Below are 27,910 nucleotides of genomic sequence, written 5' to 3' on the forward strand. Positions count from 1 at the left end.
TTGCGTACAATGTATATACATTACGTAATTAGATATTACAAATCAATAACGCATTTCTATTTATATCTGGTTATATCAATGACACAAACAGAACAATGATTTACATAACTAATAGTTTAATATACAAAATGTACAATTAGGTCAAATGTCTCGTTAACTTCATTAATATGCTCTCTAATAACCAGCTCTCATAACAAGTAGTAAAATGAAAGATTTTATAAAATCACGAAAACATTGAAGTATAACATAGAATAAGCTATCATTACGATATCACCCATTGGCAACGAATTTTTAAAAGGCGTACATTGTACATATGTATAGCCAAATCTTATCTTGAATCGCAGAAAAGTTATAATTAGTTATTATAATTCATGTTCAACACATGTATAAAAGTTTTAAACAATAATAATGCAAAATTCACATGGACATAATTTAGTTCCTCAAAATTATGCCAAGAATGCATTGTATAAGAATGCTTAAATGACGCGTCTCTCTAGGTTGTCACTCAATGACTGTCCATGTACTGTAAAGTTCGCAAGAGATCCCAGAGGGATCTTGGCGCCCACCAAAGAATGATCTATGTCTGACAACAGAAAGAGGGATCTTTTCCCTGCTTTTCAAACTTTTACTACATACTATATATGAACCTTGAGAAAGATCCTTTCAGTACTTTCTGAGATATGTAGCAGTAACAAACTTCAATTATCAAAATTCAAGATGGCTACCTGTCAATCATCTTGCTGACCTATCTGTTCCAAAATGCAATATGCACAACTAGGGTCGTAGGGGAACCTACATATGAAATTTGAGAAAGATTCCTTCAGTACTGTCTGGAAAATAGTGTTAACAAACTTTAACTATCAAAATCCAAGATGGCCGTCAGTCGGTCGGCCATCTTGTTGACTGATTGGTCCCAAAATGCAATATGCACAACTAGGGCCTAGGAGAACCAACATATGAAATTTGAGAAAGATCCCTTCAAAACTTTCTGAGAAATAGCGGTAACAAACTTTAACTATCAAAATCCAAGATGGCCGCCAGTCGGCCATCTTGTTGACCAATTGGTCCCAAAATGCAATATGCACAACTAGGGCCCTAGGAGAACCAACATATGAAATTTGAGAAAGATCCCTTCAAAACTTTCTGAGAAATAGCGGTAACAAACTTTAAGTATCAAAATCCAAGATGGCCGCCAGTCGGCCATTTAGTAAAAACTCGAATTAAAGTTCGCACCATGTAATTTCGCGTGTACTTTTTGGGCTGAAAATGCTTTAAATACTTTTACCAGTGTAATTTATGCATTCAAATTATGTTTAATTCCACATACTACCGTATATTGTATTCATGTTAACACACAGGATCAGATTTTGTCAATACCCTGCATGATCATTGGGTATACATTGTATGTACAATGTTAACAAATATAATTTTGTCCCTCTTGAGAAAGTTGATTCTTGGCCAAACTGAATTCCCTTATTATATATTATTCAATAAATATTTCTTCAGACAATAAATATGACAGTGTCAATGAATAATTGTCAAAGTATAAAATGTTTATATACCCACTATTTGTGATCAGCCATATCGATTAGTTGTAGGGAAGTTAATATATATACATATGATGGATGAATTGATTCTTTTTCACACAAAACAGAGTTGCCCCAACTTTTGAAATTATCATATCAAGTCAATCTTATTATCAATGCATCTAATGATTTTCTGTTTTGATACCAAACTGAACAATTTTTACCTGCTACTTTTCCAGTCTTTTCTATCTTTATTATAATTCCAGAACAAATCCATATTACTAATTGGTAAAAAAACTTAACATAGACTGTCTCATATGTAGGACTGTCTCATATGTAGGATGTTTAACCCTAGATATTATTTGAACAAAGCCTTGATGCTTACTCTATTAATTACTCTGGCTGGTGAACAAGCATGGGTTCTGTTACTACAGAAATTAGAACTGACAATTTCACACGGCTGGCAGTATTCATTAAGAAATCACAACTTTTGTTCCTTAACTTGCATCAGTTCTAAAAACATTCAGTACTCGAGATAAAATTGAGGAGAAGCGTTGATTACTACATCTAAACCATGTCACAGGTTGAAAGTTGTCCATGCAGCTCATTCTTCACTATAAATCAGGGATTTTATCTCTAATCGCTTTAAGCTGCAAAAACAAAAGCGACAGTTATGTTATAATTATTACTCAACTTTTGTGTCGCACAAACAATGAAATCTAATTTCTATAAAAATGACTAAAATTGCCGGAGACAAAATTTAGTTTTTTTCAGCAACCAAATGTAATTAACATGATCAATTTCAAAAATCTATAAGCATAGTAGCTGTAAATGTTAGAGTCATTAATTTATTAATTTTTTATTAATTAAAAGTGTTTTCCACAAACATTTACGCCATCTTAAATAGCTGTATACATGTAATGGATTTCAAAATTTGCTGGGAGTGTATTTTCTATCTATAGTTTGATTTTGTGTATAGGTATATTATTTCTTGTTTCTAATTCTCAGCTTTAAAAATTACTAGGTGCAGAGTGTACGATATCCAATATAACACTTTTATTTTTACCTCTTTCTCCGCATGTTTGATTTTGTTGAGCATCATTTGTGCCTTATGCATGTCTCCTGCTTTCGTAAAATGACGTGCTTCCTCTTCATAGCCTGGTATTTCCTGCTCTACTTGTTGGACATATGCTGAAACATAATTCCAAATTGATTTCCTTGCTATATTACAAGACTTGATTATGCCCCCCAAAAATGTATGTATGACAATGTGTTAAGAGTGCCTAATGGCTCAATGAAATAATGTAAAGTCAGCATGATCATAGTAAAATTAACTTAGTTTAGTTACTTATTCCTAAAACTGGATTCTGGTTCCAGTTCAATTTTTTTGTTGCAAGATATGATGCCATTGCATGTTAAAGCTTTGCCGAAATGACTATTTTTATAATATCTACTACATAAAATCTGAACAGTCTTTCATTATTGACCTTTCCACTATAATTTTTTTTATCATTTGTTTTACATCAACTACAAAGTAAGTTATATTACTTATACAAGCGGGGATAATCGGAATGCCTGGAGAAAACCTATGTGATTGGGCAAGTGACCCTTGACCTTTTCATGTTTGTAACATAGAATCTAATATGTCGTTACCTTTAAGGGCAGTCTTTCCTCCTTTTCTGAGTTCTGCTTGCTTCTGGTCCATTCTCTGGCTCAGAAGCTGACTTTTGTTCTGAAGGGCTTTGAGCTGATCTGTGCTCAGACGATCTCGTAGACTGTTGATCTATTGAAATGAATCAATATCTTAAGTCACAGCTGCTGTAACTCTTTATATCGCATATCCATGATCTTATTTGGAATTTTCCCATTTCAATTGTCAATCATTTTTACTCTGAACTTGAAATCCATAAAACAAAAGGGGAAAATTCCTTTAACTAAAGTTGCATAGCTGCTCATTATTGATCCACTGGTACATAATATTACATTTTTGTATTGTTAAAATGCCCATACCTGAAGATCCAACTGTTGTTTTTCAAACCTCAATACTTCGATACAGGTCGAGCCGCTGTAAGAGAATAAATCGTGTGTAGTGTGCACATCAGGTCATGATCACAGTGAAAAACGTTACCAATGAAGGAAAAAATTCTATCTGTAAGTACATTTAACATAATTTATTTTGTATGACAGTTCATAAAAAGTACTTAGATAATACACTTCATGAACAGCATGAGGAGTTTAAATTTATTGAAAATATATAATGTGCTATATTTCATTGCATACAAATCTACTTAATATTTGGTTAGTGCGGCATATAAAGTATATGGTAGCCAGCAAGGTGAACACAAATTAATTAACTTAAAAGGCAATTAAAACAAATAATTCAATTTATGTTTTATCTCTAGATCGTCAAAATTTCTCAACATGATATATCGTCACATCAACTATACATATTTACCTTTCTGCTCTAGACCTTTCAATCTGCATTATTCAAAACCTTGCATTTCTCTAATATGTTTTATTACCTGTTCTGATGGCTAGCTATATGGATTGATATTTTCAGTTCTCTTTTATAAATCAAAACCTAGAAAGTAGAATACACCAAAGAAGGGGCATGTTCGGGTCAAACGAGAATGTCTATTATATGACCCTTAATAGCTAGGTGTTGATCAGTAATTCAGATTTCAAGCAAAATAGTAAAGAAAAAATGTCAAAAGTTTCCATAACATGTACAGTTCTTCACAGGTTTGTAGGGTATCAACATGGAAAAGATTCTTAGAACATCGGGTTCAATTTCTCTAAAAAACTAAAATAAAGACCAAATTGATAAAGATATCAAGTATTTAGCTGTTGAATATAGCTGTTGTTTGATGGGTTCGCTTGGGGAACTCAAAAACCCAAAGTTGTATATGACCGGTCACCATAGAAGTGACCTTCTGTGAGAAAACATTTTTTATCATCCCTGTTTTTGTAAGTTATGTTAACTTTGATAAATGTTTGTTACATAAAAACAGGCAAGTATATGGCCCAGTTAATAGCAAATTTTATTGATAAATAGGTAAAATTGTAATTTTGCAACAGGATAAAAACCTGTTCCAACATATAACACAAAATAACAAAAACTAGCCAAAATGGCGCTAAAACAAAAGGTCTGTGAGGTTTTAAGCAGCAAATGCTTTATACTTAACAACAAATATTTTATGTAAAATAAGGGTAAAACAAAATCTGTGTCTTAAAAATAAGGGTAAAAAATTAAATGTATAAATAAAATTATATGTAAGACAGTTGAGAGGAAACATGGTTAATCAATTAGGACAAAATAAAATGGACGGATCAGATTGTCAACTAGGAATATCACTAGTCCTGCATGCAGATACAGTTGATTGATAATAAATAAAAAAGAGCAGATGAAATTTTCATCACTGGAAATATCACTCCTGCATAGACTCCTTATCACAAAATGGTCTCCTCTTCTGAGTTATACTACACAGTACGCCAAGCTCAGTGAATGAATTTTTGAGGAAACGCCAAATTGATCAGTGAATGAACTTTTGAGGAAATGCCGAGTTGATCAGTCAATGAGCATTTGAGGAAACGCCAAGTTGATCAGTAAATGAACATTTGAGGAAACGCCAAGTTGATCAGTCAATGAACATTTGAGGAAAGCCAAGTTGATAAGTCACTGAACATTTGAGGAAACGCCAAGTTGATCAGTCAATGAACATTTGAGACAGTCAGCTGACGGAGCATAATGAGCTGCGAGAGAGAGAAAAAAATATTGTTACCATGGTAACAAAATATTTATCAAATTTATCTAAATAATTTTGTTTTCAAAAGTAGTTGTAAATGTAAAAATAGATCTGATAAAAATTGTTTACTATGTTTTTTTACTGGACTCTGATTACAATCAATGACTGTCTCAAACGTCCTATGTGTCTTACCGTCTCATTTTAAAATCCAAAAAATAGCGGGGTTTATCTTTTATTTTATAACTGGAGTCAAATCAAATTTAAGGTCAATAGAATATTGGAATACGAAGACGACCTGATAAGGATCTGCTCTGCAGGTGAGGTTTCGGTCTCATTGAAGTCTCGTTTCATCATTAATCAAAGAAATTTTGTGATTTTTGAAAAAATAATTGTCTTAATTTCTAGCAAATTGCCATAAGGAAAAAAATATTCTTCTACGGGTATTTTTAATACACAAATTTGAAGAAATGATCAATTTGGCGGCCATTTTGAAAACAGTACATTTCTTACACTTTCTAGAGAGAGGTGAAATTTCTCACTTTTTTACTTCAACATTTTTATTTAACTCGCTGGTACTACAACAGTTTTAGCTATATCAAGATAATTTTTGCTGTAAATCATATTTTAGGTTCACAGAGATGAAACTGGCAGCATTTAAGGTCAGTGAAGATAAAGTGATTTGACTTTTAAGCAAAAAATGATGAAAAATACCAAATTTTGTATAGGGACAAAAATCAAGCACACTGACCCCCCTATTTTTATGATAGTTTAGGAAACAGCAATTTATTTTCTTTTGAATTGCATTATTTTTAAAGTTAGTCATCAGAACTTTTTCTGTATAGTGTTGAATCTGTCAAAAATTGCAAAAAAATAACAAGGTATTTTCAACTTCAAAATTTAGGGGGTAGGGGGTAAAATATACAGCTGTTCTTTGCAAACATAATTATGTTCAATGTGTGATATTATCATTTTCTTAAAGAAGACATTGGCTTTATCAAATTCGCGAACATTTAAACTTATTAGACAACTAATATGCAAAATATTGCTTTAGTTTGTTGTGTGTAGTTTATTTGATAATTACGTTAGGGGAGAGAGGTGGGGAATGCTTTTAACACTTTACCACTTATCACTTACACCCCTTGCATTGGTTACAAGTTTGAAATCAACCAGGTACCAATTATTAGCTGGTGGTTTTTCTCTGGGTACTGCTTAAATGACACTGACTCTTAGGACTTGAAACTATAGCAAACAGATTAACCCCATCCAACTAACTCTACATTCACCATAAGTAAAATTATATAGTTACCTTTTTGCAGGGGCTGATGGTGCCTGAAAGAGATGGAAATTAATCAGTATATGTTTGTCATGATCAGAAACTTTCATAGGCTTGTATTCTATTATTTCCAAACCAAACAATATTGAGTAATTCAAAGCTAAGCACAGAAATTTTTTACTAGATATATGAAGAGCAAGACTATCAGGTGCAAATATTTAATATGCCTGGTATCAATTGCATCTTTATGCGTATTATACACAACGTATCAACAGTGTGTTTTAAGCAATATCCTAGGCTTTCTGTTTAGACTGTTTCTGACAATTGATACACTTAATTAATTCATTGTCAATGTTGATTGTTTTGATTTATAAACTCTATGAACTGCACAATTATAAATATAAAATAAAATGTTTTATGATTTATTCAATGAAAGCAAGAATACTATACTCGTACATAGAACATATTCTATACAGTTTCATACTTATTCAAGTGATATTGCATCACAAGAAATCTCTATAAAAGTATGAATGCAATCTCGAGAGAGGAAGATTAAGAGAAATCAAGCAACATTCAGGGATGCGCCAATCATCCCTTTACAATCTAAGAACACCAGCGTCATCTCCTATCATTATAAGTATTTATAATAACTAGACAGAGATTAACAAAGCAATCATTTTCCCAAAGCCAAAATATTCAAAAGCACTTCCATCAAGATGACCCTTTCAACTTGGCCAACTGAAGTTAGATTCAATTTGTCTATATAGTGCACAAAGATGTCAAGAAAGAAGTCCCCATCAAGATAACCCCTTCAGTTTGACAGAGTCATGTAAAACTCTATTTGTCTAGAGCTTAAGACAACAAGAAAGAAGTTCCCATCGATTTACCACATCATCCATGAAGACTTTGACAGAGTCATGTAAAACTCTATTTGTCTAGAGCTTAAGACAACAAGAAAGAAGTCCCCATCAAGATAACCCCTTCAGTTTGACAGAGTCATGTAAAACTATATTTGTCTAGAGCTTAAGACAACAAGAAAGAAGTCCCCATCAAGATAACCCCTTCAGTTTGACAGAGTCATGTAAAACTCTATTTGTCTAGAGCTTAAGACAACAAGAAAGAAGTCCCCATCAAGATAACCCCTTCAGTTTGACAGAGTCATGTAAGACTCTATTTGTCTAGAGCTTAAGACAACAAGAAAGAAGTCCCCATCAAGATAACCCCTTCAGTTTTGACAGAGTCATGTAAGACTCTATTTGTCTAGAGCTTAAGACAACAAGAAAGAAGTCCCCATCAAGATAACCCCTTCAGTTTGACAGAGTCATGTAAGACTCTATTTGTCTAAGACAACAAGAAAGAAGTCCCCATCAAGATAACCCTCAGTTTGACAGAGTCATATAAGACTCTATTTGTCTAGAGCTTAAGACAACAAGAAAGAAGTCCCATCAAGATAACCCCTTCAGTTTGACAGAGTCATGTAAACTCTATTTGTCTAGAGCTTAAGACAACAAGAAAGAAGTCCCATCAGATAACCCCTTCAGTTTTGACAGAGTCCCATGTAAAACTCTATTTGTCTAGAGCTTAAGACAACAAGAAAGAAGTCCCCATCAAGATAACCCCTTCAGTTTGACAGAGTCATGTAAGACTCTATTTGTCTAGAGCTTAAGACAACAAGAAAGAAGTCCCCATCAAGATAACCCTTCAGTTTTCAGACTCTATTTGACAGAGACAACAAGAAAGAATCCCCACAAGTAATTTGACAACATTAAGACTATTTGTCTAGAGCTTAAGACAACAAGAAAGAAGTCCCCATCAAGATAACCCCTTCAGTTTGACAGAGTCATGTAAAACTCTATTTGTCTAGAGCTTAAGACAACAAGAAAGAAGTCCCCATCAAGATAACCCCTTCAGTTTGACAGAGTCATGTAAGACTCTATTTGTCTAGAGCTTAAGACAACAAGAAAGAAGTTCCCATCAAGATAACCCCTTCAGTTTGACAGAGTCATGTAAAACTCTATTTGTCTAGAGCTTAAGACAACAAGAAAGAAGTCCCCATCAAGATAACCCCTTCAGTTTGACAGAGTCATGTAAGACTCTATTTGTCTAGAGCTTAAGACAACAAGAAAGAAGTTCCCATCAAGATAACCCCTTCAGTTGACAGAGTCATGTAAACTCTATTTGTCTAGAGCTTAAGACAACAAGAAAGAAGTCCCATCAAGATAACCCCTTCAGTTTGACAGAGTCAGTAAGACTCTATTTGTCTAGAGCTTAAGACAACAAGAAAGAAGTCCCATCAAGATAACCCCTTCAGTTTGACAGAGTCATGTAAGACTCTATTTGTCTAGAGCTTAAGACAACAAGAAAGAAGTCCCCATCAAGATAACCCCTTCAGTTTGACAGAGTCATGTAAGACTCTATTTGTCTAGAGCTTAAGACAACAAGAAAGAAGTTCCCATCAAGATAACCCCTTCAGTTTGACAGAGTCATGTAAAACTCTATTTGTCTAGAGCTTAAGACAACAAGAAAGAAGTTCCCATCGATTTACCACATCATCCATGAAGAAAAATGACAGAGTTGTGAAATTAGAATGAAAAGATGACAGCACTCTTGTTTGTGCAAACATAGTTCTGGTAGGTATATTTTCTACCATCAGGAATTTTCCTACAGGTAGCTAAATTCAAACCATCTTATCTTTTCAAGCGCTAATGTTCACATATTTTGAGAGTGTTAAGAATTAATTGACACAAACATATTATCGAGAAACACATGTAGAGCTGGTACAGCTATACAAAAGACATGAAAATGTGTTAAGAATAAGTGAGTTTACCATGAGTACCTGGATCATTATGCCAAGTATAAGGAGGCATGGGGGACGTTTACAAGTTTACAAAGCCAGTCAAAGATCCACAGAGGACAGAAAAGCTTTTTCATGTTGATGCAGGTATGTAACTTGGCCTTCAGATCAATATAGAGAGAGCAGGAGACATGAAAGTCAAAAGCATACTTAAGTCTTAAGCAAGATCAAGAATGCCAACACCAAGAAGACATCCATATCAAGTTGATAGGTTTGTGTTCCTTTGACATGTAGTAGGTACGAATGGATGGGTCACAACTGTGAACTGCCAAGGACTTGACTGGGACCCAGAATGTGATTCTGTTGTTTAAATCAAGTGTCTCGCTAGGCCTGACGGATTAGTTTCATTATATTCACATCGTAAAATCACAAAAAGGAGGTCTATGAAATGTTTGATTGCATAGAGTTTTTATTCATTACAAGCTGGTGGAAATGTAAAATATACCAATTGTGCTTAAATACCTATAGGCTTAATATGGTAATTTTTTAAAGAGTATAGGGTTAAAGAGTGTTTGAGAATGATTAGCATCAGGTATTGCAATGAGATTATTAGTATGAAGAGGAGTGGCAGTTGTAGTTTAATGGGTGGCAAACAATCTCGTATCTCACCTTAGATTTCCCTTGTTTCACAGGCTACAAATTCAAACAGTAAGACAATACTTACAATGGTCAGACAGACATTAAGAATTACCAGCTAAATATTTTCACCTAAGGTCACAGTGGTGACTAATCAGGAGCAGTCAGGTAACCTACACTCCACCAGTTTCAGTGATTAGCTCATATATTTTGTATAACCTTTCCTCTCTGGATTACTGGTCAAAACCCATACATAGAGGGCATTTGCCCCATACTGGCTATAAATATGTAGTTTTCCTATTGCTATACTCCCCTCTACCATCGATCAAAACCAGACATGTTCTTTATATATATACGTCCTAGTCGTTCATGCTTGTGTTGCTTGTGATAGCACAACTCCATGGTTTGAGTATGTTTATAGTTCTATATACCGATCATTGTGCCCTTATTTTTAGTGAGACTGTATAAAATTGCCAACAATAACTTGCATTTTTTGACACGATCAGTCTATAACTATAATTAATATTTCAAATATGGACTGAATTAAGTTGGATCAAACCGAAATCAACTAGGTCACGATAGAAATATGATCATCACATTTACAAATACGACATAATTATTTAACTGTCTTAAGGTATATCGTGCTTACAAGAATTGCAATCAATTTGATTTAGTTTGTCTTAAAAGCTTTTCAGTTTTTGCAAGATGCTGTATTTTGGCCTATCTAAGAGCTCATTTTTATTAGCTTTATGGCTCATATATCATCACTGATGTTGAATTAACTGACAATGAACTTAAGGCCCTTCTGAAATCAAAATCCAGAAAGTCCATTTTGTATTTTCAGGGATCAATGAGTAAAAATGATTTTTCTCTTATAACAATGCAATTCAGGTAGAGAAGATACCTACCGCCGGAGCTGATTTTAGTGTCTTCAGAAACTGGTCAATCACAAGCCATTTTTCCTTGGTCTCCTCAACTTGCTTGCTCTTGAGCGGATCCCTGATCCTAATTTTCACCTCGAGTTTTCCTCCCGCGGCTTTACGTCCATCCATTAGGTCATGACTTTCATGGTAGATACATTTAGAGTCCAGAGGTAGAAGTTTAACATTACATGTACCGATCAACTTATCTCCCTTAAAGAATCCTCGTTTCTGAAACACTTCAAATTTCACTGATTTTCTCTCCACCACCCTTCCAAATCCTCTAGACTTTCTGCTGATCTGTAATTTCCAGGGTTCATTGTATTCTGAAATAAGAAAAACAATATCTACATTTTACATAATTATCTACCTTTACATGTAGATATTGCTTGTATTGCCATATATCTACGAACACACTGCCATGTTTTCCCGTGAAAACAACATGTTTTCCCATCACAAAATAATAATGTCCATGCAAGGGTAGACAACTTTGTAAAATACAAAGACAAATATTAATTTACTGGTGATATCCACAGGAACAGAGTGATCCTGGACATCAATTTTAAAATGGCATCATTATAAAGGGTTAAGTAAATTAGAAGTTGACTCTGGATACTGACCTGGATTCACAGATCCTTTAATTGTATCTGAACTACCAGTCTGTGCATCGTCCTGTAACAGGAAAAATTAACATGATGACATTGTATGTTAGATTGGCACATTCAGCGTCTCTTTTCGCAGCTTACTTTTTATTATACTGATGTGTGGCAATATTTTAAGTTTATTAGTTTGTAACAAATATCCATTTTTATCTCTCTTCTTAACACTTCTATTTTTTTCACATATATTTGTTGATGAAGAAAATCATCAAATGTATTATCTACAATTTTTATTTACACCAATTTTGTTCAACAGTCACATATACATTGTAACAGGTTTGGAATTTAACAGTTTGTGCATGGTGATCATGTAACAATTATTATTTAATGTTAAAATGTGTATACAATGTATGTATGGCAGGAAAAGTGATTTTTAGTTTCTGAATCCATACTTTATAACAAATCCATTTATAATTATGATTATCATGATCACTCTTTACGTCATGTATATTGCATGAAATTATAACAAAGAGATAATCTTTCGTGTAAACTTCAAAGTAAACCAAACTTACTGTGGGGTAGGGGAACTCATACTTCACATATGTGTCAAAGTCTTTCTCAGCATGACCTGTTAAAATGAAGATATACATGAGATATCAACATAAATCTTTTCAAAATTTGAAACTTTTGAATTATTAAGTAAGAGAGAAGGGATCAATAATTTAAAAGAACTCTTTTTTCAACCATTGACAATGAAAATAAAAACTGCAAAAATACATACATAATTATGAGTTATATAATAATATATTGCTTATTTTTTGGAAGTGGCATAACATCAGGTGATAATACATGTATCACTTACTTGTTGGCAGTTGTATTCCTCTCACCAAGGTCATCTCAAGGTCATTATCCCCTAAATCTGTATTACATCTACAATTTACAACATACCATCACAATGAATGTCTACTGAGGAAGTGTTCGGTGGATGTCAAATTCCAGTACATCATTACCTTAAAAAATTTGATAATGCGTAAAATTAATCTATAATCTATGGGGGGTAATAAATGAAGTTGTTTTGGAAAAAATATTATCATAGCATATCTACTGACAGATTTATGCAGTAACCAATTATAACAGAAAGGATTAAAACAGTTACTTTGATATACATATCCCATCTTAGCATCTTACAGAGTAGTCACTCTTTGTGAGCTATTGAATGTGACATCATTATTTTGTGAACTAAACTCACATCATTTTCTTTAACAAGAGGCCCATGGGCCTTAACGGTCACCTGAGTTTGAATATATAATGAAACAAATACTGAAACAAATTAAAGACATATAAACACTATATGCTGGGCCTTGAAGTTGGTCAGTGATTTATAAATTTGACCTTTTTAGACTATGAAGAGTATTTGCTTCCATCAAACCTGTGAACTTAGAGGTATTTTTGAAATTTTAATCAATTTGACCCTGTTTGGTCCTGCCCCTCTGGTCCCCCAGGGGGTCATCGAGGACGGATATGGATGTTAAAATGCTATATCTTCGGCTAATAATTCTAATCAAGTTTGACTAATTTCCTACGAAAATGTTCACAAATATGTTTTTCCTATATAAACTAAAGTAAACTTGACCCCTCCCCAGGGGGTAACGTGAGACCCCAAGATCATATAATTCACAGTTTTTATAAAACACCTGAAGACCTTTCCATCTATAATTATTTGATTCTACTATATCCAGAATTTTAGAAGATTTTTGAAGTTTTAGCCTATTTGACCCTTTTTTAGCCCCCCCCTGCCCCCAGGAGGCCGGCCAGGACCAATGTGGATATGATATTAAAATGCTATCTCAGGCTAATAATTCTAACCAAGTTTGACTCATTTCCCATGAAAATTGAGCAAAAAATGCTCATTAATGTGTTTTTCCTATATAAACTATAGTAAACTTGACCCCCTCCCCAAGGGGAAACAGGAGACCCCAGGGTCATATAATTTACAATTTTTTATAAACAAACTTTAAGACCTTTTCATATCTATAAGTGTATTTGATTATACCATTTCAGAATTTTAAAAGAAATATTTTTGAAGTTTTAGCCTATTTGACCTTTTTTGGCCCCGCCCCTCTGCCCCCAGGGGTCGGCCTGGACCAATATGGATATGATATTAAAATGCTATCTCAGGCTAATAATTCTAACCAAGTTTGACTCGTTTCCAAAGGAAAATTGAGCAAAAAATGCTCATAAAAATGTATTTTCCCTAGATAAACTACTAGCTATGGTTACACCCTTGTGCACACGGAGTGCACGAGTTACAAACTACAGGTAGACCACGGAGTGCACGAGTTTTAGACAGTAGACAAATGCACGAGGTTTAGACACAGGTAGACACAGTTTGCCACAAGATTTAGACTACAAGGTAGACACGGAGTGCACTACGAGTGAACATGGGTCCACTACAGGTGGACATCGTGTCCCAGGTACATTGAGACCTACAAGGTGATGTGGTTTACAGTTAGGGATCGGCGGAAGAATAAGTTCTCCGGAAAAAAATCTTTTCACAGGCAAAAACAGTAAATGTTTTATAATGGGTAAACATTAAATATAAAATATATACTATCATTTACATGAAGATATAACCAATACAAGCAATTTTCAACGAAGTCAAAGAAACAACTTTAAATGCAGACTCCTATAAGTCTGAAGAGTATTTGATTCCCCTCTGCCCCCAGGGGGTCCGGCCAGAACCAATGTGGATATGATATTAAAATGCTATCTCAGGCTAATAATTCTAACCAAGTTTGACTCGTTTCCAATGAAAATTGAGCAAAAAATGCTCATAAATGTGTTTTCCCTATATAAACTATAGTAAACTTGACCCCCTCCCCAGGGAGAAACGTGAGACCCCAGGGTCATATAGTTCACAATTTTTGTAAAGGACCTTAAGACCTTTCTATCTATGAAGAGTATTTGATTCTACCACATCTGTGAGTAGAGAAGATGATTTTTGAAATTTTACTCAATTTTACCCCTTTTGGCCCATCCCACAGCCCCCTGGGGGGTGGGGACCATATAATTCACAATTTTGATTTATTATATTTTGCTTCCTAGCCATAAGGGGAGATAACTCTATAATGTGCAAATACAGAATAAAATAACTGCTTGTCAAAATAATTTGGAAATTTCAAGTAATTATTGACTAGATCTGGTCTTGGGGTAAGAATATCAATCATATTGCTGTTCTCTGTAAGCGGATTATATAAATCAATTTGTTATACAGATTTTTTATAATCATATGCATCAAATTTCTTCACCATACTATTTTTTTTTTAATAAATAAAAAGTTCTTGACTTTAAGAAAATCTTCAATCCGTTACTATTTACACAATATTTACAAAGGCCTGTGTGTTGTAGGTGAATATATAGAACATTCTCTATCCCCAACAGATGTTTAATATTTTACTTACTGCACCAATGAGAATGTCCTGTTTTCATAGTGAAACTTCGGCACAGGATCATGATGTCGGAAGGCATTTTTTAGAGCTTCTAAGTCCTTTCTACAACCTTGCTCCATCTTTTGAAATCTAGGCAAAAGAAAATAAAATGTTAAAAGCATTACATGCCTTCGATAACAATATGACAAAACAGAGATATGAATAATAATCACACTGAATGATGACTTTACAATAATTTGGATCAAACTCTTAAAATGTAATGACTTATCAAAGTGATTAACAAGTCAGAAGTCAAGATGAAGATTATTTTTGCTTTAGTATTCCTTTAATACTGTCGCCTGCCTTATTTCTTACACTTTCTAGCATATAATGCATATCCCGACAGTTGTCAACGTCACGCTTTTCATTAATGCATCTTAAATTTGCATTAATTACGTATACTTACTTTGCAGCATTTAATACATCTCCTAGTTTTGTGAAGTGTTGATGATTAGAGGCACTCATCTGTCAAAGGAAATGTAGTCCTATTATTCAATCTTTCATGAATAACTGTATAGCTGGTGAGTTTAGCGAGTAAAAATGTTTGTGATTTTCACCTTAAGCTAGTAAACTTATTTTTTGTTCGCGATTTGAACATAAAACTGGGAACTATATTCTTCATTGATTAATGAATCCAAATTTCTTGATTTGGCATGAAACGTACATATAATTCAAATATTTCTATATATTTCATGGATTAAAATTTCACAACCATGGTAATGACTTGCAAAATTGTGAAAATATAAAGCCCACAAATATAACTGACTATACGGTATGTTATGACTGCCTAGTATATTACAATCAGATCCCATTTGAGAAGCACAAAGAGATCTGATCTGGTTAAACATGTCTTTAGCACAATAATCTAGACATACTACAAAATAGCATGAGACAAACATACCAATGTACTGCAAAGCACTTAATATTTGCAGGATCAAAATTTTGGGTTTTCTCTACGGGACATATTTACAGAGGGTTCAATTTCATGGTTCACTAATTCTTGGAATTCTTTGAACTTTTGTTGTAATAGGTATGTTAATAAATTTTTCAATACATCCCTGTTATGTAGAATTCACGTATTTCAGTGAAAACCTGAATAATATGAAAATAGTCCTCCCTCAAAATTAAACCACTTTAGTATTTTAATCTGGTGAGACATACAGGTATGATCATGTGAGATAATACAGCATACCCTGATCTGGTTGATGAGATCCTGCTCAAGTTTCTTGAAGATTTCCGTTCTGTCTCCTTTTACTTCACACTCATCTTCATTGACCATCACAAAGGAACGCTCATCCTCCTCCGTCAGAGAGGGAGGCATCTGTAAGTGTAAGGTAGTAAATATAGTAATTTAAAAGTGATCTTATTATGAATAAAAGAACAGTTTTCTCTCCAAGGTAAGAGAGGGTACTCTAAAATGATGACTTTTATAATGTAATATTAAGTTTTTTAGTATCTTAGGAATGGGATCCATGACTTTAAATTTCGGAACTAAAATTTGAAGATACAATACCTGATATTCATGTTTTAACTCAATCAACCTAATTCATTAGTAAATACATAACTATCTTCATCTACTGTAAGATGCTGAATGAGAAGTTCTGGTGTGTTAACTGTCTTGTTTGTCATTGTATTGTAAGTGTGTAAGTAGGATTTGTCACTAGGTATGTGTGTGTGACAAAATTAAAGAATGAATACAAGAAGTAATTTGATGATGTATGTTTTGGTGACTGTAAGGTTTTTGTGATTTATCTATATTATGCATACCAGGTATATATGTAAAAATTACTACCAAACTTTCTACCTCAGAATATACAGAAAAAAACCTCTTTACCTGAGACATATCCACTGGTAGACCACTATCTGCGGCATCAATCATTGGTTCAAACCCCTGGAATAATGAAATTAAATATTTATTTCATTTACATTGAACACTTAGTCGAACATCATAGCTGCTCATGATCATACAATAACATACAAACACAAACAGAGGCAACAAGGTTTATTTTTTAAATCCTAAAAAATTGTCGGAGATTCACATCTGAGTCATTAAAAGTAGACTTCAAGTTATAAATGGTATCGTCTGCACAAATTAAAAAGTTTTAGTACAGACCAAAAGGAACTATTTTGAGCATCATCTGAATATTATGAATAAATTTATTTAGGTTAGAATTTATGAGTATACAAATGGAAATCCAATTTTGTCTTTGCATATTACAGAGTTATCGTCCTTGGGGTGAGGTAGCCATTGTGAGGTCATTATGTTTTAAGTGAAATCCACATTACTTTTCCCTTAAAAGTATGATGTTGCGCTTCCAAACAGATGACTTCACAATCAATACCGCAAGGGCAGATAACTCTGTAATGTGCAAATTTTAAAAGCAAAACTCCCCAGATGTACATACCTTGGCAATCCTCATGTATTTCTTGGCGAGTTCCAGATCATTGCCTTTTTTTGCCTTGACAGCAGCGTGTCTGTATTCATTCATTCTCTCTCGTAAGAGATAGGCTTGCTGCTCTGCTCGTGACGAAGGAGATTTCTTTAAAGCTACAAATTAAATTGATTAGAAAGAGTGATTAATGCCAAGTTAAACTTATATATAGATATTTAAGAATACATTATGGCTTTTGCCCTTGTTTGCCTGTGGTACAGTAAAATCTGAACATAAAGAACTTGGTTAAAACAATTTTTCATGTATAAGAAAATTAAAATTAATCCTCTACTACAGCACTATATCATTTAAGCAATATGACCATTTGTATAACAAATTTTATCATATTATATTAATAAAAATGTTTGTTCATAACAAACTTGTTCTTATGTCCATTTACCTCATTTTCAAAGCATACTCATTCAACAAACTGCGAATAAAAGATAAATCTGAATATTTTTAATGATTTTGTTTCTAGACGTACATGGCCTTTGAGGAGCTGGTTTGGCAGCAGCTGGTGCAGGTTTTGGTGACCTGTTGGGAGAAGGCGTCCTACGACCCTGTTGTGCCTGTCCTGCTGCGGCAGTAGAAGGCTGAAGTCTTTGATTAGAAGCTGAAGCAGCAGCAGCAGCAGCAGCTGGGGCAGCAGCAGCTGGGGCACTAGTTTTCCCCACAGGGATTGGAGCGAAACCTACAATATCACAGAACAATGCTTCATTTATCAGCCCTCACAGCAGGAATTCAATGGAAATTTATTTCATTCATTACTTGTACTTTAGCTAATTTTGTATTCTCATTACAAGCCTTATATCAAATTCTCCATCACCAACGTAGTATTCAACTAGTAGCGATTTAAAGGATTTACCTCTATTTCCCCTATTGGGCCCCGTCCCTCCTGCCCCTTGGGGGTCAGAGCCAAAATTTATACAAAATCTGTTCCCCTTCCTATAAAAAGGATGTTTCTGGCCAAATTTGGATACATTCCATGCAGAACTCTACGATTAGTAGCATTTAAAGGATTTACCTCTATTCCCCCTATTGGGCCCGCCCCTTCTGCCCCCGGGGGGTCAGAGCCAAAATTTATACAAAATCTATTCCCCTTCCTACAAAAAGGATGTTTCTGGCCAAATTTGGATACAATCCATGCAGAACTCCCCCTATGACTTCTGCCCCCGGGGGGTAGAGCAATTACAAAATTATTGATGTTTCTCTATTTCCCCTATGACTAGGGCTCCGTCCCTCCTGCCTCCAGTGGGTCAGAGCCAAAATTTATACAAAACCTATTCCCTATCCCCCGAGGATGTTTCTAGCCAAATTTGGTTAGAATCCATGCTGAACCTTAGTAGCGATTTAAAGGAAATAATGATGGACAACAGACGGACGACACCCCATGACATAAGCTCACCGGCCCTTCCGGCCAGGTGAGCTGATATGTCGATAAAATTTGTTGACACAAGAAACAAAATCGTCTTTTCACATCTCTGCTATGTTCCCTGTGTTTTATTGTTCTGACACAAGCCAACAATTCCACCAATATGGGATGAACTTAAGGTAACCATACATTGTCCTATTATCTATAAAATGTATTTCACAGTTACAACATCCTTGACCTTGGACCAAATAAGATTGATAAAAAAGGTCACAATTTAATGATCAACTGAGAATTCAAAAGAATAGGTCAACTAAATTTTCCATACTTTTGGAAAATCCCTTAGGATTTTTGTGTGTACCTCAGAACTGATTGTGTATAAATTATCCATCGTATTGATTTTTACATGGTTTTACCTGGAGGTGTTGGTAGTTCATCATAATTCACAGGTTTGCCAGCTTTTGTTTTCTTGATTGCATCTTGGTATTGCTGAGAACAAGAAGAAAGACAAGCTAAACCTAAACTGTAGGTACTAAATCCTCCTATATATATACAAATAGCATATCATATTATAGATATACAGGTCTTTGGTTGTGTGGTCAGAATGGTACTCAAACAATGTTAGAGGTATAGCAAGACGAGACACTTTTGGAACATTACGTCGTGTCTAACCTTGAACTTTCGATAGGCCATTTACCCGATGCTGAGGGTAACATTTTCAAAGTTTGGATTGTGACAATATAAAACGTTTAAATCATATTTAAATAGTCATCAATGTCAAATACCTACTTCTTTTTCATAAATCAACAAGTATTTTGACAAAATTAGCCATAAAATTAATCTAAAACAAATATTTACATCTTCTAACGTAAACTTTCATGACCCAGACAAAACTTCATGTTGATAGCGATCCAGCCGGTAAATAGAAAAAATGAATTGCAAATTCCCCAAAATGCTTGATCTGCCTTTACTTTTACTTGTATTCTGCCCGCTTGAATTCACGTTCCGTTTTTTGTAGTAACCAGCCGCCATATTTAAAACTAGGTCAAAATGTTACGGAAAGGATTCATCATATCTAATCCGCTAAAATACTATTTTATGAGGCTTCAAGTTATGGTTGAAGTCCTAGATAAATGGGATAATTAATACCTAAACTGTCAGAAAACATTAATGTTATCACTGTTAGAGCTATAAATATTGATATTGTTGCACTTTTTCTTCCGCCTTCATCTGACGTCGGAAGCTGCATCAAAGAAATAACTCTTCGGAAATGAGAGTTGACAGTCAGCAAAATAACTTCCGATAAAAAAACAGCTGACCAGTCAACTCTCATGTTATGGGAGTAGTCAGAATGGTAGCCTTGACTTTTTTGTTAAAACAGCTTGGACTTTTGGACATATCTTACCTTGACTATTCGGCCATGTCGCCTGGCCTTAGAACCATCACCAGCTTCCTTGGCTGCTTTCTCTGCTGAGGCATACTTTTCTAGTCTTTGTTGTAAGGCATCCATCACAGAGTTAGGGGCATCTGGGGCTTGGAATAAACTCTTGGCATCTACAAAACACGGTACACAAACCTAGTTATCTGGTACTTGAAAAAGGCATTCAAATTAGCCTATTATAGGTCAAAGACATTTAAGTTACTGAGTTGAAAGGGTACTGGAATAATCACTTCAGACAAACTGTACACAGTACTGGCTTAAGTCAAAAATCAACTCCACAATGTTTCTTTCTCTAACATCTAAAGACTATTTAAGGCAAGGTTAACTTTAAAATATTGTATCACACCCCACCTAATGATTAATAACGATACAATATTCACACATATTAATATCATTACCTGACTCGGACACCTCAGGGATGTCCTCAGTTATCTCCCCTGTAGCCTGGGCTTCTGACCTTTGAATTTTAACTGGTGGTGGTTGGGAAACTTGTTTAGAAGCTTCTTCTTGTCCTATGTACACAAAGGTGCAAAATCATTTATATTTTCTAAATAAGGCATAAGCAAATTGCAAATGTAATACATAAATATGGGAAATGTATGCTGAAATTATGATTGATTGTTAATAAGTGAGTGATATTTTCTTTACAAATGAGCATTTAACTTAAAAAATAATGTAAGTCATATCAAAATCAGAGAAATAGCCCATAAAGATATGACTATGTAAACTGATCATCACCTACTCAATCAATAACATGATCCTGTAATTACTGTATTAGCCATAATTAGAGCCCAGGGCACTTAAATGATCATAACAAAGGGGGGGAGGGGCTTATTAATGAACCAAAGTGTAACTTGTAGACAAAAAAATAGGCCATATTTTAATATTTCTGAATTAATAGTGCATTAATCTGTTACAGTGAAAATGTATATGTATTTTATCCTTTGAAACACATTATCATGTCGTGATTCACATGTAAAAGTCTCGCAAGTTCATGTAACATTGGATACAATGCTGATGTTAGTTGTATAAGATGTTGTAAAACATTGTTGAATCCATGGGATTGGATCATTTATACAACTTAAACTCTTCTCAGGAAAAGGGGAGGGGTGCTTATAGGGGAAGGGGTGCTAATTACTGTAAATACAATATAGAGTTTATGAAATGCATGGGTATCAAAAGGAATGGAAACTATTTTGTGTTATAAAAGATCTATTTGTCGTAATGATATTTTGATTGGTGGTTGGCCATTTGTTAGGGCAGAGGTGGAGTAGGAGAGAGTATTACACCATAACATGGGGAGAGGGGGGTAACATAGTGGGGCATACAGTTTAAAACAGGTAAATGTACCTATAGTATACACTTTGTATACACTGTGGAGAGATAGGATTGGAAACTTTATTTGTACAATAATTCGAGTAACCTGTAATTGACGGATCGCCATCTATCAACCAAACTGCATGTTTTAATTTTGCATTTTTTATTTTTTTACATGCTACAATGTTCTCTGACATTGAATAGGTACACCTGTGTTTGTGGGCATGAATCACCTGAAGATCGGTCAATTATTACCACTACATCCTAGCCAAGTGTTGTGGATACATGATCAAAAGGCACAAGACTAATTAGTCTGCTTTATATATACTTCTATACCCTGTAGGAGGGAGGTGCTGATGAGGCGATGGGTGTGTGTGTGTGTGGGGGGTGTATCCGGGAACATGAAAGATTTCTATTGCAATACTTACCACCATACCCTGGGGGTTGGGGTTAGTGATGAAGCAACTGGTGTGGAGAGGGGGGATCCGGGGGCATGAAAGACTTCTACTGCAATACTTACCACCATACCCTGGGGGTTAGGGGTAGTGATGAGGCGATGGGTGTTGGGGAGGGGGGATCCAGGGGCATGAAGACTTCTACTGCAATACTTACCACCATACCCTGGGGGTTGGGGTTAGTGATGAAGCACCTGGTGTGGGGAGAGGGGACCCGGGGGCATGAAAGATTTTTACTACATTACTTACCACCATACCCTGGGGGTGGGGGAGGCATCCGAGAAAGATCTATTGGTTTCCCTTCAACTAAAGCTGCAATCACTTGCTCAAATTGCTAAAATGTACAAAATATACTATCATTTTACTGTCGTTCAAGCTACAAAACAATTTCTAAGTATGTACACCAAATTCCTTAACATAACTTAGTCAACATTTTAAGAAAAATTGTGATTTAACTGAAGTGTAAGGGGCGCTAGACACTGTGGGACGCAAAGTACATAATCAAAGTACTGAGAGTACTACAAGTAAGTGAAAAAGTTCTAATATATGAGAATTTTTTTTATATAAAATTGTCTGTTATTTGATCAATATGATGAATAATATAATAATGATCAGAAAGGAATTGGACAGTACTGAAATATATCAAAACTTTGTGTTGCTAATTTGATATCAAGACAATGACTTAAACACGTCACCAATAAACGCTTATTTGACCAATGTCAGTGAAATGAATAACAGTCCGAAATTTTAATTACAATTTATGTAATATTTACCTTAGCTGTTTTAATGTACTTGGAAGCATTTGTCATGTCACCACTGTTTTTGGCCTGTAGTGCTGCCTGCTTGTACTGGTGTTGTCGTGTTAACAGCAGTTTATGCTCTGGAATAGATATATTATATACCCAGAAATAGCATAGTATGGTCTCGAACTTCTGAAATAGGTGTATCGTATAATAGCATATATGCATATAAACATATAAATTAATATACATGTATAATAACATATACTCTAAAACATTCATGGGTTTTTATTTCCCAGCGTTTGAGTCAATTTGATTTACCAAGAAAATATTTAGCACAAATGTCTGAAGACATGAAAAAAAACCTTTTTCTCCAGAAACCATACACAAGAAATGGATTGTTAAATAGAATATCAATAATAAGCATCTGTTTGAGAGACTTTGATCAACAAAACTCTAGTTACAATAATATACTAGGTACAAATCAATGTAATTAACCATATGTCTGAGACTTAAAGATAAGGACATACTTTGTCTAAAACAGTTTAATGAACCAGGGGCCTTGGTTTTCTTAATAAGCCAGGCCCCAGGATCATGAAACTGTCTTAGACAACAGTATTTCCTTAGTGAATTAAAAATTGATATAACTTTTTGTAACGTTTATCTGTAATTGGCTAAGTCTGCGCTTAGTCAGTTTTAGACTTAAGTCTATATCATGATCTTTGGACCAGTTATCTGAACCATCAGGAATTTTTCTAACATTTCTTTCCAATGTTTGATATTTGAATAATGAAAATTTAATTTAAGAACTTAAGGGCTTACCATCAGATAGTTTTTCATCGGAGTGATCGTTGGTTGGTTGTACTACTGGATCGGGAATTGGAGCAGGTTTTGGGGGTGGCTCATCTTTAGGGAGTGTTGGCTCAACTGTAGGCGCTAGAGATAAAAGTCTCCGAGTATAATTAATCTTTATCTTACGTTTAATCTTAATAGCTTTCAATGAATTCACATCACTCAACTATGAAATTACTACCAAAATATAGGATTGACTACTAGGCTTAAGTGTCAATCATTGTTTGTGAGAAATAGTGCTTTTAAATTGAATAAAAAAAATAACAACAAATTAAAAACTATATAAATAAGGATATTATGATGCCAATTCAAAATCGGTCAGTTGAAAAGTTGAAGTCTGCCATGTTTCAAACAAGACATTTTTTTCATCTCTGAAAAAACCTAAAACTGTACATTGTACTGAATATTTTGTGCAATTTGTATTGCTAAATCTGGTATACTATAAATGCATCGCATTACTTTTAATGGTTGAATAATTATTGCAAGAAAATGAATTATTTTGAAAATCACCTTTATCTTACTTTGATCATGAGGTCAAGATTACAGTAACATACACTTACGCACCTAACATTTGCTTAATGTGATGCAAGTTTTCTAAAAGATGTATGTTGGACTTTCTTGAAAAACAGGATGTAGAAGAACAAGATATTACACAATTTGCATCAAATCATTACAAAGACACTGTAAGACGACTCATATGTCAACTTTGACAGTGTAATGTCAACCTTGACCTTGTAATTAATTGATTGTGACTGATCTACTGACCTTGACTAGCTGGCGGTGGTGCCGGACGGGAGAGAGTCGTCACAGCAACTGGGGGAGGGATGTCATCTTCAGCAACAGGTCTACCCGCTTTTGCTTTCTTTGCGAGGTCATGCAACGTCTGAAAATTATTAAGATTTTTATTATTCTTATTCTACCAGGCTGAGAGCAATACCAAAAAAAGACTCCTAAACTTCAATGTTGGAAATGAAGGAAAAACGTCTTGTGCGAAAAGTTTAGACAATATGGTCAACCTTGACCTTGTAATTAATTGATTGTGACTGATCTACTGACCTTGACTAGCTGGCGGTGGTGCCGGACGGGAGAGAGTCGTCACAGCAACTGGGGGAGGGATGTCATCTTCAGCAACAGGTCTACCCGCTTTTGCTTTCTTTGCGAGGTCATGCAACGTCGAAGGAAAACAGCTTGCGCGAAAAGTTTAGACAATATGTGCCTCAAACAGAATGTGGGTAAAACTAAAGGAAAACAACACTGCACATAGACATTATTTATAATTTGGCCTTATACATCCAATGTTTTTGTTTTGCCCATATTCTATGTGTGGTATTTTACATACAGTATGTATGCAATTTAAAGCTAAATGATTTCTCATTTAACAAAACTTTTCCACATCTAACTGAACTTTACCTTAATGCCCCTATCAAGCCGCCTCTGCTTAGAACTGTCTCCTGCGTCCTTGGCAGCCTGTTGAGCCCTCTGGTACAGCATGAGGCGTTCCTGTATCGTGGACTCCAGGTTGACACCCTGACTTGGTGGTGACGTATTTTGTGTTGGAGAAGAATCCTCGTGGTCTTCCTCATCTCCATCTTGAAGGTCTTCAAGCTCAGCCTATATAGACATTTGTTTTTAAATATGATAAATATGATTTGCATTATCTTTTTCCGCTAAACAAGGTAAAAAAAAAGACTGTAGTGTTCATCAATGACAACCACAAAAAGGATTTGTTTGATTCTAGCATGTTAGATTTCAGCTCTATAATGTATCCATCTGTTTTATAGCATATTCATTATTTTGCTGACAGTAGCTTATTTATATATGCAGACTTCTAACAATCTGTCTTCAATCAATACAAGAGTGGTTTGTGGTTCTTTAAGTTATATACATGCACATTACATAAGAATGGACACAGATTGAATGTTCAATATAGATGCATCATACTCAATAATACACTCATATTTTAAATCAAACACACATTTGTACTTATATTTTATGATTTGAATTTGCATAACTAAAGCAAATGTACAGTACTAAGCTGTTGCTTAGCTCTGATCTGATACTTATCAGAAACAATAACATAGACAATTGATTAGTAAATACAGATTTGAGGCCACATGTCTGCATCTATATATGGTTGTCTCATCACTTTAAATTAGATCAAATATTGTTTTTCTTTGAAGAAAGGTACTGGCTGGCGACCAGTTCTCGCCGAGTACCAATTTTCGCCATCGCGTCTGTAGCTGTACGATTACCACTCAAATTACGTCAATAAAGCCACATTCTGGTAGAAGACACTTCCTTTGTAATTTCCATAAAGAATTGTCTGAAAGTTTGTGTGTGATCATACAAATACATATGCGATGGCGAGAATTGGTACTCGGCGAGAACTGGTCGCCAGCCAGTAAAGTTAAAAACTAGTCTAAAGGACAAAAACATTACAGGTCGTAAAATTTTGTGTTAACTTACCAATAAATCAGGATCCTCTGTGTCAGACATTTCCTCATCACTTCCTATGTCGCGCATACAGTCATCAGCCATTTTACCAATATCTTCTAGACTCACAATAGCTTTACCTGTTACACAAAATATACAATACATTTCTGAAACTAAACTGCAATTACAATCAACTTTTTAGTAATGAGTTTTTGAATTTTAATACTTTTCTTGTGTCATCTTACGTCATCAATATGCATTTTCTGATGTTGTTATTATTTTCATGAACCTTTTTTTTCTTCTTTTTCTGAAAGGCCTTTACTAGTAAGTGATAAAAATACATGTAGAATATCTATGAGACATAAATAGCTTTGCCTCCATATATTAAAAAATGGGATGGCACAGTACACAACATGGTGACATAGGATAGGATTGACATATGGTACATTACCATCTCCTAGTTTGGCAAGGGACATAAAACTATTATCTAACCAACCTTCCTTGTCTTTTGGCTTAGGCTTTGGTGGTCCCTCGCCTTGAAGAGCAAGTAACTCTGCCTCTAATGCGTCGTCATCATCATCATCCATTCCTCCCATATTTCCTCCAAAACCAAGCTGGGAAAGGAAAATATTTTCAATTACCTTTACTTGAGAGACAGTCAAACATGTTCAAAATGAACATGCTTATAACAAATTCACGGTTACTGCGAGGAAATCCAGGGGTGGATATAACACCAGTGATAGTAACCCCTGGAGCATCGATGGTAAACTGGGCCAACTTGCCCAAGAATAGTGTGTATCCAGCTGATATCGAACCCGTTTATGGTATATACAACGTCTTCTGTGTGTACCGATGGTTGATATCACTAAGATAACTTTAAATAAGAAACAATCATTATTCTGAAGAAATGTCAGATGGTCGTGGCGCCCGTGTGACTGTGTGTCATCCAACCTGTTTTAAAAATCAAAATGTTTTGTCAGGAGTTCTTACAGTACCTGATTCATTAACGCTGCACCTTTCCTCTTCGGAGGATCGACTGCTTCTTTTTTTCTACCAAACATTGTAAAATCTTAAAGAACAAGTTCAATTGTCAACAGCAACACATATCTTCACCTATATAAACACAGTATCACGGCTTCCGCATTATTCTGAATCGAACGGATATCAGAAGTCAAGATCACAAGAACGTTTGCTGGGTAATTTTATCGATTATATTGGCCTGGTACAACCTTAGCGTATATCTAGACTTACACAAGTTTTTTTGGTAATGCATGGCAAGAATTTCAAGCAACAATGAACTCTCTAGAACTACAATGTACATGTAATTATGATATATCTGTTTTAAATGCACCAACGTTAGTTATTCTAATAGATCTAGGCTAGACCCATCCACAATATAGTGAAAAATACCATAAATAGATTTATATCCCAAGGGTTATAATAGCTGTACAGTTCAAAACTGCGCGATATTAGGAAAAGATAAATTTTGAATTTTCTTATGATGACAAGACGTACATGTAAGAGTAAACAGGATATACAATGTATATATTTAACTTTATTTTCACGCATGCAATTTTCGCGGTCATATGTACATGTACACGCGAAAGTTACCGGATACACGGTAATAGATCTAGAGAGTTCAATAGTTTAGTTTAAATTAATTTTATTGTAACAAAAGACAAATTGATTGGACAAAAGTTATTACAACTTAATGACGTCCTTTCCGAACAAATAAATATATAATTACACTTATACTTTGTCACGTGATAGCTTATATATAAGCTTAGAGAATACATGGTTAGTATCTTACAATACAAAGCCTCGTCATCTCGGCTTTCCTAAGTCTCGCACCAAAATAAAACTTGTATTGTAAGATACTAACCGTGTAT

The 27,910-nt window shown here is 34.7% G+C and overlaps 1 protein-coding gene across 5 annotated transcripts; it reads right to left on the reverse strand.

The window, feature by feature from the left end:
• Positions 1–1,853: 1,853 nt before the first annotated feature.
• LOC138325235 (coiled-coil and C2 domain-containing protein 1-like) lies at positions 1,854–27,191 on the reverse strand. Of its 5 annotated transcripts, none has more exons than XM_069270742.1 (27): positions 27,017–27,191; positions 26,518–26,635; positions 26,055–26,161; positions 24,999–25,199; positions 24,354–24,471; positions 23,559–23,663; positions 22,770–22,876; positions 22,246–22,330; positions 20,623–20,736; positions 20,189–20,337; positions 19,200–19,272; positions 17,899–18,105; positions 17,388–17,530; positions 16,817–16,873; positions 16,175–16,303; positions 15,389–15,447; positions 14,956–15,072; positions 12,357–12,424; positions 12,067–12,122; positions 11,516–11,567; positions 10,884–11,221; positions 10,009–10,032; positions 6,579–6,601; positions 3,537–3,591; positions 3,180–3,309; positions 2,593–2,717; positions 1,854–2,176 (listed from the first exon to the last, which is right to left on the reverse strand). In XM_069270742.1, the coding sequence occupies exons 1-27, from the start codon at positions 27,080–27,082 to the stop codon at positions 2,141–2,143; spliced, it is 2,862 nt and encodes a 953-aa protein (XP_069126843.1). In that variant the 5' UTR covers positions 27,083–27,191; the 3' UTR covers positions 1,854–2,140. The 5 variants fall into 5 exon arrangements, with proteins under 5 accessions (XP_069126843.1, XP_069126841.1, XP_069126844.1 ...); XM_069270740.1 differs by having other exon boundaries at positions 23,559–23,672; XM_069270743.1 differs by lacking the exon at positions 10,009–10,032 and having other exon boundaries at positions 23,559–23,672.
• Between the last annotated feature and the right edge of the window lie 719 nt (positions 27,192–27,910).

The sequence above is a fragment of the Argopecten irradians genome, chromosome 6 (genome assembly GCF_041381155.1).
Source record: "Argopecten irradians isolate NY chromosome 6, Ai_NY, whole genome shotgun sequence".
In the NCBI taxonomy this organism is placed as follows: domain Eukaryota; kingdom Metazoa; phylum Mollusca; class Bivalvia; order Pectinida; family Pectinidae; genus Argopecten; species Argopecten irradians.